A 15040-nucleotide genomic window follows, 5' to 3' on the forward strand; every position below is an offset into this window, starting at 1 on the left:
CATGTAATAAGCTCAGAACAACTGTACCAACACTACTTGAAAACAGTTTAAGATTTTTTTGGCAGTTCCTTTTACTTTTAAGGTATATTCTACTAGAAATAAATAGTCAAGTTACTGTGTTTTAGTCACTTGGGATTGTTTCTTCCTGTGTGATTATGCCTTAAAATTAATTCACAGGTTTATGTCATTTTGCTTTTGATTCTTGTGATTTTAAAATTTAATAGTTAATGTACAGTGTTTATGTTTTCAAAGTCAAGTCTACAAACAAGGAATATTCAGAGAGGTCCAGCTTCTATCCTTGTCCTTTCCACCTTATTTCCTCCCTCCCTCCCCCATAGGTAAACTTGGTTTTAAATATGGTTTATTCTTGCATTTTAAATGATAGGAATATGCATATTTGTATTCCTATCTTTCTTAGCTAAATGGGTACATACTATAATACTTATCTTTACCTTTTTGCTAAGTTTAAAAAACATATATTTCTGCCTGAGTTACAGTGGCATTTATGGTTGATAATATTTATTGTAGCTAATGGTGGAAGTAGAGGTGGGGGTGTGTGGACAGCTAATAAGAATGTACTGTAGGCACCTCTCAATACCATGAGAATAACAGCCATTTGACTATAATTAGGATTACATTTGGGGTTGCCGGGTTCCATTTCTGTGTCTGTTCTTAGGCCAAACTTTTTCTTCCTTAGACCTCAGATTTTCCTGTTCTTGACCCCAGCTGGACTGCTCAAGAAGAAATGGCCCTTTTAGAAGCTGTGATGGACTGTGGCTTTGGAAATTGGTAAGAGCTTGGGAATAAGGGTTCTCCTGCACTAGTGGGCTCCAAAAAGAAGGTGCTGTTGAGGGTAAAAGGAGGAGCCTCAGGAAAAGGAGTTTGGGGCCCATATGTTGCTTTTCTATTGACCCATGACTTAGAGACAAGTCCTCTTCCCCTCTGCACATTATTTTCCAAGGCCTAAATGCCTCACACGGCTATGAGATGTTTAGTGGTCCATGACTCGATAGCTCTAAAGGGCTGCTTTGGACATATCCACACAAGGAAGGTTGGTTATTCCTTTCTGAATAGTGGGGAAGTTTAGACTTATTAGTTATTGCTCCTTTCTGATTTCTGAATTTTTCTTGGCTGTAGATGCCCTCGTCATTTAAGTGAGTCAGACTTTAGACAACCATGGCTTACCTGAGATTCAAGTTTGACAGACTGCCTGTCCTCATTGCCTGTTTTTAGCTTGTAGATACCTGCAAGAACTGAATAGCACTCATGGCTGTTGCCATGTGAGGTGACACTGCTTACTAATAATACCACCACTTTCATTTTTACCTTTTGGGAGTATTTTCACACCGATGATTTCATTTTGTGAACTAGATAGCAGAGGCTTTTTTTTTTAATGATTTTATTTATTTAGTTAGTTATTTTGGCTGAGTTGGGTATTTCTTGTGTTGCGCAGGCTTCCCATGGCAGTGGCTTCTCTTGTTGAGGAGCACGGGTTCTAGGCACGCGGGCTTCAGTAGTTGTGGGTCGTGGGCTCTAGAGCACAGGCTCAGTAGTTGTGGCTCATGGGCTTAGTTGCTCCACAGCATGTGGGATCTTCCCGGACCAGGGATCGAACATGTGTCGCCTGCCTTGGCAGGCGGATTCTTAACTAATGCACCACCAGGGAAGTCCCAGCAGAGGCTTTTTTTTTTTCTTTTTTTTTTTTTTGCGGTATGCAGGCCTCTCACTGCTGTGGCCTCTCCTGTTGTGGAGCACAGGCTCCGATGCTCAGGCTCAGCGGCCGTGGCTCACGGGCCCAGCCGCTCCGTGTCATGTGGGACCTTCCCGGACCGGGGCACGAACCCGCGTCCCCTGCATCGGCAGGCGGACTCTCAACCACTGAGACACCAGGGAAGCCCCGGAGGCATTTTTAAATATATTTTGTTCATGAAGAATCTGAAGCTTAGGGAGTTAAAATGACTTCTTACGACCACATAGTTTATTAGTGAAGGGCCCTTAACTAGCTCTTCCTTGTTCTGACTTCCTAGTGTAGATAATCTATCCTGATGTTAATAGAATAATACTGTGCAGCCTCCCTTACGTCCAGGGCCTTGAAGAAGGAGAGTTGAGTTCCGTTCACATTTTGCTCGTATCCATTCATTCAACATTTATTAAGTATCATAAAATACTGGTTACTATGGGAATACCAAAGAAGATAGGAAAAGGGATCATTCGCTTGCTAGTTATCTTTGGCCTGGTTTTTCACTTTTTGCCTACCATTCTAACTGTAAAATAGGCTAATCCTCTTTGTCCCCCTTCCCTCTCAGCAAAGACCACGAAAAGACCATTGTTTCTCTATCCGCTAAGATACTATTAAGTAAGTAAGACACTAAGCTTGGTGGTGAGGATGCTAGAGCCAAGAATTATGACATGTATCCTGACCTCAAGAAGCTTATAGTCTAGTAGGGGAATCAAAATATATGTACAGATGATTGAAGTACACAAAGCAGAGCATAGTGATGGCTTAGGAAAAGGACAAGTGAAGTACTGTGGAAGAGAGAAGTTGAGAGCAGACTTGGAGAGATTTCACCTCTACCTTTCCATCATCTGGGCCAGGAGTCAGAGGTCTTAAGTAAAAATTAAGTGGCTTTGTCACTTATGTGCTTTGTGTTCTTAAGCAAGTTTCTTAATCTCTTTGGGCCTCATTTTTTCATCTGTGAAATTGAGATAGTAAATACACTACATAGTTAATACTAGGATTTATTTAAATTATGTTGTGAATATTTCTAGCTGAGAGCTTGGTCTGTCGTGAGAGCTGTAGTAAAGAAATGTCTGTTCATGTGAAGTGTTCTGTAAACTATGAAACATGTGAATATAAAACTACTCTTGGGGCTTCCCTGGTGGCGCAGTGGTTGAGAGTCCGCCTGCCGATGCAGGGGACACAGGTTTGTGCCCTGGTCCGGGAGGATCCCACGTGCCGTGGAGCGGCTGGGCCCGTGAGCCATGGCTGCTGAGCCTGCGCGTCCTGAGCCTGTGCTCCGCAACGGGAGAGGCCACAACAGTGAGAGGCCCGCGTACCGCAAAAAAAAACAAACAAAATAACTACTCTTATGTACATTTTAAATGTTCTGAAGTGGCTTATTATTATTTATAGCAATTCTTTCGGTGGAGCCTAGCTTACATATTTTCTAGTGGTCTTCCTTTCTTTTGGTAGAAAAGAAAGGGCTTTTTTTTTTTTTTGGCCATGCCGTAAGGCATGTGGGATCTCCATTTCCCGATCAGGGATCGAACCCGCACCCCCTGCATTGGAAGGGCAGAGTCTTAACCAGTGGACCGCCAGGGAAGTCCTGGAAAGGGCTTTTTAAATATTGTTTCCATATCTCGGAATAGCAGGATTTGGAACATCAGATTGCACCAGTACTATGTTTGTATTTGTCTCAATGTTCTGCTGATAGCTCCCTGATACCAGTTTGGAGGTGTCAAGTTCCAGACATTATATAGGTAGGACTTAAAATATGGAAAGAACAAACCATGCTTTGACCATTATGTATAAATGAAAGCACTACTTCCTTCTCTCTTTTTCCACACTCTAGGCAGGATGTAGCCAATCAAATGTGCACCAAGACCAAGGAGGAGTGTGAGAAGCACTACATGAAGCATTTCATCAATAACCCTCTATTTGCATCTACCCTGCTGAACCTGAAGCAAGCAGAGGAGGCAAAAACTGCTGACACAGCCATTCCATTTCACTGTAAGTACCTCCCTGTATCAGTAAGAGAGTTCAGTATTTAGCTTATTATAATTAATCATCTCAGTGTTAAGTCCAAGAAGCAATTTGTTATTTTTGTCCACTTGGTTGTGGTAATAATAGCAAACTTTTCGTTGTCTTTTTTTTAATTTTATTTTATTTTTAATTAATTAATTTATTTTTTTTGCGGTATGCGGGCCTCTTCCGTTGCGGAGCACAGGCTCCGGACGCGCAGGCTCAGGGGCCATGGCTCACGGGCCCAGCCGCTCTGCGGCATGTGGGATCCTCCCAGACCGGGGCATGAACCCATATCCCCTGCGTTGGCAGGCGGACTCTCAACCACTGCGCCACCAGGGAAGCCCATCGTTTTCTTTTTTTTAAATCTTATGTGACTTAGGGACTCATGGGTCTTCTAACAAAACGTAACCAAACCCATGATGAATTATAAATGGACATCTTTGCTGAATGACTCCCAGAGCACGAGTAATGAAATATGAATGTTTTTCTTTCCCCGCCTCTTTCCTCATACTCTCTGGAAACAGTTTCATAGGTGACTAACTCAAAACCTGATGATACCTCCTATTTGGATAGCCCTTTGGATGTTAGCACTTTGTTCTCAAATGCCTTAGACCGTTTCTTCCTCATGGCAACCCAGTGAGACAGGCAGAGCAAGTGCTTTTGTTTTGCACACAAGGAAACTGAGATTCAGAAAGGTTAAATAATTTGTACAAGGTCATGGGACTAGTGGATGTTACAGTAGAGCCTGCACTCAATTCTGGCTTACTCCAAATCCAGTGGGGTTTTTTGCCTGTCAGTTGGATGGGATTTGTAAACTGAGATTGGTCCTAAGGGGTAAGGGAGCTGAAGCAGACAGGGTAAATACTTAAGTTCTGTAATAATGAAGAAAAGATCCTTGATTTTCTTTCATATTAGGAAAGCAAAAATAAGAGGGAATTTCTGTATTTACTTAGAGGATTTCCTAAGTCTTAGTTTCCTTTTCAAGAAATCAGTTTGTTTCCATTAATACTTTATCTTTCTTTACTTTTTCTTTATAAAAATCTCTTGCATTTTATTTATCCTCTCAGACGCTGTCTTTCTCCAAACAAAAATATTTCAGAGTCTAAATTAGGACTTGCTTTGTGTCACTTTTTTATGCTAGTATCTTATTAAGTAACTAAGAAAAACTAAATTCTTTCAGCTACAGATGACCCTCCCCGACCTACCTTTGACTCCTTGCTTTCTCGGGACATGGCGGGATACATGCCAGCTCGAGCAGATTTCATTGAGGTAAGAGAAACTTGTTTTTGTTTAGGATGAGGCTATATCTCTTACCTATAGGTTCCAAAGCACTAAAAAGAGATTTTCATAGCACTGTAACTTGTGGAGCCACATTTTCTCCATTTGAGTGCCTTTTTCTCATTTGTAAATATTTCTTTTAGAAAGGTAAAAGTTCTTCAGAGCAAAAACTTCTTTTAAATTATTTTATTTTATTTATTTTTATTTTTGGCTGCATTGGGTCTTCGTTGCTGCGCGCGGGCTTTCTCTAGTTGGGGGGAGCGGGGGCTACTCTTCGTTGCGGTGCGCGGGCTTCTCATTGCAGTGGCTTCTCCTGTTGCAGAGCACGGGCTCTAGGTGCCTGGGCTCCAGTAGTTGTGGCACGGGGGCTCAGTAGTTGTGGTGCATGGGCTTAGTTGCTCCGCAGCATGTGGGATCTTCCCAGACCAGGGCTCGAACCCGTGTCCCTTGCATTGGCAGACAGATTCTTAATCACTGCGCCACCAGGGAAGCCCCAAAAACCTATTTCTGAAGTTTCACTCCACATCTAGGGGGTTTCGAGGTTGTACTATATCGGGGGTTGGCAAACTTTCTATTAAGGTCTAGATAGTAAATATTTTAGATTTTGTAGACCATAAATTCTCCGTTGGAACTAAACTTTGCCATTATTATGCAAAAGCAGCATAGATAATAGTAAACAAATGAGCAGGCCTGTGCTCCAGTAAAACTATTTACAGAAATAGGCAGTGGGCTGAATTTGGTCTATAGGCTGTAGTTTGCTGACCTCTATACTATATTCACAAGTTTATAAAGAATGATGAATGTGTATAAAAACTACATGTTCTTCATTCAGCCCTGGAGTTAAAAGCCATGTGAATGTAGTCACAAGTCTCTTGATTTATCACCTAATCCGCAATTATAGTACTCTTGGAGGTAATTAAAGTTTAGCAAACCACAGACAATTTTGCTAGCCACACCCAGGTCAGCATTTTGTTCATGGCAGCTGCAATTGTAGAGCTACCTCAGAGACACTACCCCTACAGATTGTAGTCATTGAATAGAACATGAACAAATCTACCCACTGAGCTAGGTAAGCAATATTATGGGATAAATAGAGCCCTAGATGGTGGTAAAAAGGTAGATGAATTAATGCAGGCATTTTTCTTACCTAAATATTGGTTAGGCCAAAAAGTTCGTTTGGGTTTTTCCATAACATCTTACAGAAAAACCCAAACGAACTTTTTGGCCAACCCAATACTCGAAGGGCTAGTAGGAGTTAAGTTTTCTTGAGTTAGATTTCATGAACAGACTACTTTTAGTTTTTAGAACAATATGTTTGGCTTTATTCCTGGACTCATAACTTTCTCATTTTTTGCTGTCACTGCTGCCTGAAAGCCTCTCAGTTTTCTCCCATGACTTATTTACTTATGGCAGTTGTCCTGGCCTTGTACTCCATTCAGTACTTTTTAGCAAGTGTTTGTTTATGTATTTGCTTCTAAAGCATGGCTCCTGTAAAGGCATTACTCAAAGCTGATGGATTTTAGATGGGAATTTTTTTTCCCCAAACAGGAGTTTGACAATTATGCAGAGTGGGACTTGAGAGACATTGATTTTGTTGAAGATGACTCGGACATTTTACACGGTAACATTTTATTACAGCCAGTGTTTTTATTGATTGCAAACTGTGATGACACTGTATTGGGTGCTAGAAATATAAGAATGAATAAAACATGTCTCCTGCCCCTTATGGGACCCAAATTACAGTGGTTAAGTTGCTGAACTTACCCTGTTGCTGGGATTTGACCATAATGAGAAAGATCATTTGTGATGGTGGTGAGAATGTTGATCACATAAGGGTAGTTGGGAATATCCCATCCCTTGGACTGTGTAAGCTTTCTTTTGGCTGAGATAAGCCTACACTGAGGTAATTGGTTAAATGGCCCTCACTGCCTCCTTAAAAGAAAGGGAATCAGGGTGAAGACCTTGGGACTTCAATAACAACTGCTGATACTAGATGTTCACTATAATTTGTTATGCAAAATTTCCCATAGCAGGGGAAAAGAATGGAAGTTCAAGAGTTTTTAGACCAAGATTGGAAATCTCTTGTTTCTCAGAACTGTTGAATTTTTAGCACTTCTGAATTCTCATCTAAGATTAACCCTCTAAGGATTTATGTCAACTCTTTTGTTATAACATAAATGGCTAATGCCAACAAGGCTTTCAAAAGTGGATGGTTAGACTTTCAGTGAATGTCTTTTTTTCCTTCTTTCCATTTTCAGTGAACTACATATTTAAAATAATCCCCAATCTTCTGTTTCATTTCAGCCCAGAATTGAGGGTGATGCAGTAGGTGAATAATGCTCCTTTGGATTCTGTATTTCCTAAACAACATCTTCATTGCTTTTCTTAAATGTATATCCCAGGTAGGAAAGGCAAGTTAGAATCCTTCTTGCATTTTAAATCAAGTTTTCATGTTGCATTAACTGGTCCTCTGTCACTTGAAGGGGAGTTTTATTCTTCTCTCCGCAGAAGAGCTGACTAGATATTTGTTACATCAGATCTGGGACCAAGAAAGAGTCCTCATAAAAATTTTACCTTTAGAGTTTTTTCTCTACATATTTCTTGAGCAGTTTTTTTCTTTGCAAAATTTCATTTCTCTTCTCCCACACAACTTTAAGGAAAGTCAAAGTGACGTAGATTGAACTAAAAGAGGAAAGCTTTAAAGCAAACGGCTTTAGCATTCACTAGAGCCATTGTGTTTGTTCAGTCTTCCATGTCAATCTCTGCTTTTCAACCCTGATAATTCACGTTATTGTCTATTCTCACCTCGTGTGTCATTCTCTTGAAGGCAGTGTGCAGGTTGCCATTCAGTATTCCTCATCATACACACCAGCTTTAATTAAAATGGTATTGTTTCCTGGCTTATATCTTTCTTATCCAGAATACAAAAAAGCAGTTTCATAAATATCATTCTTTTAGATAGTATTCAAAAGTACTGAACTTTTGAAAGTCAAAATCTCTTATGTCAGTCATGGCTCAACTATGTAAGGGACTTGCTGAATCACTTCTCCAGGCCCTAATCCAAGGTCTTCATTCTTAAGCCTCAACATTATTAAGAAAACTGTAGTAATGGTTGGTATTTAATTTCACTCTTCATCCTTTGTGGAAGCATGATTTGCAATTTCTGCTGGTACACTTATGGTCCCTTCTGTAATTAAGTGAGGGCAAAAGGGAAAAAAATCAAAAAGAAGCAATTGATTAGCAAGTTTTATTTCAGTTAGCATTTCAAACCTATAACATACTTTAGTTATTTGTGTTCTTTCTACAGTTTCTACAGCCTTTTAAGTTATTTGATTCTAATTCATTTGAACTAAGAATCAGTTATTGATTGTTATACATAAGTAGTTTTTGTTTTTTTGTTTTTTTAATTAATTAATTTATTTATTTATTATTTTTGGCTATGTTGGGTCTTCGTTTCTGTGCGAGGGCTTTCTCTAGCTGCGGCGAGCGGGGACCACTCTTCATCGTGGTGCGCGGGCCTCTCACTATCGCGGCCTCTCTTATTGCGGAGCACAGGCTCCAGACGCGCAGGCTCAGTAGTTGTGGCTCACAGGCCTGGTTGCTCTGCGGCATGTGGGATTCTCCCAGACCAGGGCTCAAACCCGCATCCCCTGCACTGGCAGGCAGACTCTCAACCACTGTGCCACCAGGGAAGCCCCATAAGTAGTTTTAACAGCGCTTATATAATAATAATCCCTGCCTCTCCTTTCCCTCCCTGTCTAGTAGTGAACTGTAAGATGTTTAGATGGGTGCTTTTTAAAAGGTGATAGCGTCATAAAGAGGTTTGGCAGGACTGGAGATCAAAGGGAAGACTTGCTGGTGCCACAAAGGGATGCTTTGTTTATGGTTCTAAGTTCTCATATTAGCTCCTTTGGCAGTATGACCCACTGTCCAGTTGGGCACATATTGTTCCAGCAGTTTCTCCTGGAACTCTCAGTGAAGGGGACTAGGAGCCCAAGGAAACTAGGAGGGAATGAGAAGGAGCTTTCTATGCACACCTAGAACAGAAAGAGGGGCACATATTTTGTGCACATCAGGACAGTGATTCAACCTCAGGCTTGCTTCTGAGTCACTGTGATCTTGGGCAAGTCCTTGGAAATTTGCATGCTGTTTCTTTGTGTCCCTGGCCAGCAAAGAACAGATGATGCTGATTAGTCAGGGTGAATGTCTCCAGTGAAACGTGGTACATAATTCAGATTGGTGTTATTGCCATTCCATTATACCATTATACTCCTAATATTACTGAGCATTAATAACATTCCTTTTACGTTTCCTCACAACTACTAGAAGGAAGTAAACTGTTTGGCTGGGCTTTGTATCCCATCCCCTAGAAAGACTACATCTAGAAAATTGGGTGATGCCAGGAAGCTCTTTTCCTCACCCAAGACTTTTGCTGTGATTCACGGAATTTGTCTAATAAAGGGGGTTTAAATGGTCCATTATAGAGGCCTGGGACACAATGGAGGGACATGTAATTACATTCCACCATACCAGAAGTCTTTCAGAATGAGCCCCCAAAAGATATTGCATGTGAAGTAGTGTCTAAGGAAGAAAATAAGGAGGTTCTGAGATCCCTAAATGACACCTCCTCGTATTTTATTGAAATAAACAGAAATTATTGGTCCAGAGAGAGAGATGCAAAAGACATAACTCGGCGCTCCCTGTGGCATGTTGTGGGATGTCAGTGCAGACACACAGCATAGATTCCTTTTCCTTAGGGGACATCGCTCTCCATCTGCTTTCATTTGGGGAAATCTCTCCTAAATTTGTGGACTCTTCTTTCTCAGAGTTTCACAGGTGCTAAGCCCTGCATGCAGCATCTTCTAATCATTGCTGGCCCATAACCCAGGCAAGCAAGAGGCATCATGAGCTCCTTCCTCTGCACTGGGCCTGTGTTTTCAGCACTTCTCAGGGTTGCACATTAGAGCAGTTTACTCTCCTTCTATTTGGAAAGCCAATTTCAGCAAAATTTCTTGGCCAGATGTGGATACTCACCCACTTTTTCCCCCCAAATTTTCTTTCTTTGGTCCGTATTGTCAGCCTTTAGAGCCTTTAACAATTAGTCAGTCAGAGGTCCAGCCTGGTCACTGTGCCTATTACCTACCTATTGGCAGTGCCCTTCCCTTGATGGTGATTTGGCTGCTTAATGTTTAGGACTTTTTAGACATAAATGCTATTAATAATAATAGCTAATACGTATAGCACTTACTGTTTGCCAGGTACCATTTAAGTCCTCGACACACATGAACTCATTTAATCCTCACAAAACTCTCTGGGTTAGGTGTTATTACTATTACCCCCATTTTATAGATGGGAGAATTGAGGAGTAGAAGTCTCAAGTAACTTGCCTGAGGTCAAGAGGTAACCTGCAAGTGGCAGGGCCATCTTGAGTCTATGCTCTTAATACTGTGCTATACTTAATGTCTCTACAACCTTGAACCTTTTTTTTTTTCTTTTTAGATTTCACATTTTTTATCTTCTATAGCTTAACCACATTCCTGAGAAGTGGAAATAGATATTTTCCCATTCTACTTTCAGAGAAATGCACAAAGGAGTGAAGTGACTTGGCTAAGGCTTCCTAGTTGCTGACTTCAACCATTAGGTCACTTGGTTGGCTTTCCTTCATAGCGCTGCTTGCGTACATCTCGACCAAAATCTTTGGGGGGAAATGACTTTTAAAAAGCTTTGCTTCTGGGGAATACCTGAGTCACAGGTTTGTGCTTGTGCGCTTGCAGTAGGGCTTTTGATTGGCTTCCCTGTAGTTAAGGCCTCTGAGTAGGTTTTCTTGCCAAGCAAGCAGTAGGTGCCTTCTGTCAGGAAAACAGAAACATGTTGCCAGCTATTTTGAACAATGTTAGAAATACACTGCAGTGGGAAGGAGCTGCCTCTGACTTCTGCCCACTTCTTGAAATATTTTAAGGCCAGCCGTTTGGAAACTTTGTTATCAGTCCCCAGTGTGGTCACAGGGAGACTAGTCATCCCCCGAAACTGAGATTTCAGAGGCCTGGCATCGGTGGAGAGGTTATGGGTGCTTTGGGTTTGTTTGTTTCTAAGGAGCTCTCGGTCTTTGCCTGCTTTACTAGACCCTCCACTCACTTTAAGTAGAATATGAACCTGTGATTCTCATTCTTTCAGCGTCTCCCTCTCATTTCTGTTCTGCCTGCTGTGCTGTGGTCCTCCCTGGGTTATTCGTGCAGTTAAGATCTTATAATCAGTTGCTGCTATCGGAGTGTGCTTCATAAAGACAAGGGAGAGCTTCAACTATGAATTTTTCTCTGGGAGAATTCCAGTTCTCCCATTTGTTTCTCTGTGTTCCCTTCCTTCCCTTTGTTCTCCAGGGCCAGTTGTACAAGTTTAAACTACTGAAATGATCAAGCACCAGAACCATTTATCAGCAGGATTTATTTATAGAGTTTTTCTGTAACACAGTCTCTTCAGTTTTTTTTCTGTTTAATTAAGTCATTCCCACACAAATCTCAAGAAACAACATGATAAGTTAGTGTCTTAGAAAAATTACCGAAATCTTTTGTCAAAATTAGCACTAACTTCCACTGGATCTTCAGGTAGTTTCTTTCATGTTGAACTCATCTTATTATTGAGTAGATAAACGAGATAAGGCACCTAAAGATCCTGGAACATGATAAATACTCAGTGGATGTTAACTATTTACTTAGCTATTTTATTTGCTTCTCTTTCTGCCTTGAACTGTTGACGTCCTAATTTCTCTTTCTCATAAGAAGTAAAGGTAGAGTCCACTATAAAACTCGTACTTGGTTGTACTGCATGTCAGAGACAGTTCCTCTTCTCCCCATGCCTCCTTCCTCTCCCACCACATAGTTATTATGTAAAGCGCATCTCCACCAGCACAGCGTTCTAGAGCCTATCATTCCCCAGCATTTATTAGGAAACACTGGCAGGGTATGGGGCATTCTGTGGTACCTATGCTTCTGTATGGAACACATGTAAATCAAGAAAGAGTTCATTTATAGAAAGAGTTCTGCAACCTGAAAAAATGTTTGAAAACCATTGCCTTAAATCTTGGACCTGATATTATTGAATTATTTTTAGTTTGTGGGCAGTTATGAGGAAAAATGAAGCAATGTTGTTTAAATTTTTGAACTTGTTAGAAATGAACAAAAGATCCATGATAGTTAATACTTTTTTTTTAATACTTAAAGTTTAAAAAGTATTGCGGTCATTCATCTCTTCAGGTCATCCAGCTAGAATTTATGTTATTTTTATCTCAGACCCAAGGGAGAATGGCCTGGATAAAGTATTCCTGGTCATTTCCCAGTGATTGAAGTTATATACAGATGTAGTGCATCTGCTCATAGCTCAGCATGCTAGATTTTGGTATTTCTTTCTTCTAATCTGAAACTCTGACAGATGTAATTTCTAGTCCATGTGTTACTAAAGTTCAGACTCCTTGTTGAACTGTTTTATGAAAGCTAATAATATACATAGCAAAGCATGGTCAAAAGAGATGTTCAGGAAAAAGCAGAAATTGTTATCTATAGCGTAATCCCATATAAACATATACTTAGGAAAAAAGAACTTTACTGTAATTTACTGATACAGAAATTCGCTATCCTAGGGTATTTTTGTTTCCAAGAGACAGATTTCCTAGACCAGTGCATGTGGAATAGTTAGCAGTATGAGGTTGAAAGTTTAGGACAGCTTGGGCAAAAGATTTCTTCTTGTCTTGGCTTTATTTATATGTAAGGGTTTGTTTGTTTGTTTGTTTATAGCTCTGAAGATGGCTGTAGTAGATATCTATCATTCCAGGTTAAAGGAGAGACAAAGGCGAAAAAAGTAAGTCTAGAAAACCATCCTGCCTTCTTTTGGCTTTGGACTATTGACCACATATAGCCCATAAGAGCAAGTTCCACTTGTGGCTCATCTTAGGACCTTGAGGAATACACTTAACCTCCTTGGATCTCAATTTTTCCATCTGTTAAAAGGAGATAATACCACCTCTCCTTTTCTTGCTTTTTAACCTCCTCCTTCCTTACCCTTTCTTGATGTTTTGGTGACCAATGAAAAACACAGACACGGTGTTTTAAGGAAAAAAGGAACAAGAAAAATTCAAGATATTATTAAGTTGTTACACTTAATAATGCTCTATTCTAACTGCTCAGTTTTTATGAGAAGTCTTTTATATACAAGGATTTCAAAGAAATTATGAACAAGTTTCAGTCACTCTTGGTTATTCCTTCTCTTTGCAACAGAACAAAAAACATACATTGAGGCTGAGAAATTATGGATCCCAAACCCCTATTGGATTACAGAGACTTTAACAGTTCAGAGAAGGGTATGCGGAGGATGTGTATGTATGTGTAGGCATGTTACCATGGTGTTAATAACTAGAGATACAGTGGCATCACAACAAGAAAAAGGAATGGGACTTGGGAGGCACTCTGGAGGGACCAAGACATGATCTGAAGTAGAGCTTACTCTCTGCGTGTCTGGAGTTAGCTTCCAAGAAGCGCTGAAGAAGATTACCCAGCTGTTCTTGTGAGAAGCTTCATTGCTAGTCATGAATACCTCCGGTATAAATCAGAGGTTCCAGACACGTAACTCTGCACGGTTTACCTAAATTCTGTTTTTCTTAAAACATGGAATTAGAACTAGACAGTGCTGGAGAACTCAGTAGTTGAGGTCGCTATTAGATCTTCTGTTTTATGATGACCTTCCATTAAACATGCACAAGATTTATTTCAAATAGCTTCAAGGCATTCTGTGAATGTACAGTTGTAAATGTTGAGTGTGTGATCACAGATTTCCCTTAAACGGCTGTTCTCAATTATCATTTCCCTAAGCTGAATAGATGATTTTTATGATATGGACACAGATTCGCTTCTGTTTCATCTTAAGTTACAGACGTGTTTTTCACTATTTGTGAGTGCTTATTGATCTGTTCCTTCATCCAGCAGATAGTTATTGAGAATCTACAGTGCTCAAGGAGAGGAAAAATATATGATGCTTGAGAGCCTAAAATTGTGCTAGAGACTTACTGACCTGCAGAACTTTGTGGGGAATGATTTCTCTGGACCTCAATATTCCCCCTTGCAGTGTTTAGGATGTCTAATGAAAGCTGTGTGTGGAAAACATTGTTAAATGTGAAACTGATTATCATATATATGTTTTTTATTCTAGAATTATAAGAGACCATGGATTAATCAACCTTAGAAAGTTTCAGTGTAAGTATTAGTTTTCCTTAGTTTAAAATTTCTCCCAACATTATTGAATAGTTTTAAACAAATCATTTATGACAGTAGTTCTTAATCAAAGTTGCATATTAGCATCACCTAGGAATCTTTAAAAAATTCTGATCCCTGGGGCTTCCCTGGTGGCGCAGTGGTTGAGAGTCCGCCTGCCGATGCAGGGGACACGGGTTAGTGCCCCAGTCCGGGGAGATCCCACATGCCGCGGAGCGGCTGGGCCCGTGAGCCATGGCCACTGAGCCTGCGCATCCGGAGCCTGTGCTCCACAGCGGGAGAGGCCACAACAGTGAGAGTCCCGCGTACCGCAAAAAAAAAAAAAAAATTCTGACGCCTGACAGTCACCTCAGACTAATTAAGTCAGAATCTCTGGAGGTAGAGCTACAGCATCTGTATTTTTTTAAAGTCTTCAGGGCAATTCTGTTGCATCGTAAGAGTTACAAACCATTAATATATGGTCAATAACACTAGCATGAGAATTCTTTTTTTTTAAATTAGTATAGTAATTAAAGCATGAATATTAATGGATCATTTTCTGGAACTGGATAGGGTTGTGTTTTGGAATTACATGTTAAACATAAAATAACTTTGACCATCAGGTTGTGAAAATATTTTTATGGAAAAAAGTTAACAGAAAATGATAGCTTTATTTTGCATGGTCGGGGCAAACAAACCAGAAAAGACATTAGCATTGTATGATGATGAAATAAACCTATGATTTTTAAATGATTGCTAACTTTGACCTTACTTTTAAATA

The 15040-nt window shown here is 40.3% G+C and overlaps 1 protein-coding gene across 11 annotated transcripts in view; it reads left to right on the forward strand.

The window, feature by feature from the left end:
• The window catches only part of TADA2A (transcriptional adaptor 2A), a 47264-nt gene that overhangs the window by 20304 nt on the left and 11920 nt on the right, over window positions 1-15040 (forward strand). For 8 of the 11 annotated variants that reach the window (XM_060134135.1, XM_060134138.1, XM_060134134.1 and 5 more), the window contains 6 exons: window positions 698-789; window positions 3573-3730; window positions 4926-5014; window positions 6572-6644; window positions 12811-12874; window positions 14219-14262. In XM_060134135.1, the coding sequence (XP_059990118.1) occupies window positions 698-789; window positions 3573-3730; window positions 4926-5014; window positions 6572-6644; window positions 12811-12874; window positions 14219-14262 (520 nt within the window). The remainder of the gene's footprint in view (window positions 1-697; window positions 790-3572; window positions 3731-4925; window positions 5015-6571; window positions 6645-12810; window positions 12875-14218; window positions 14263-15040) is intronic. The other 3 variants (XM_060134137.1, XM_060134139.1, XM_060134143.1) reach the window with 3 other exon arrangements.

This window comes from Lagenorhynchus albirostris, chromosome 20 (genome assembly GCF_949774975.1).
Source record: "Lagenorhynchus albirostris chromosome 20, mLagAlb1.1, whole genome shotgun sequence".
Classification (NCBI taxonomy): domain Eukaryota; kingdom Metazoa; phylum Chordata; class Mammalia; order Artiodactyla; family Delphinidae; genus Lagenorhynchus; species Lagenorhynchus albirostris.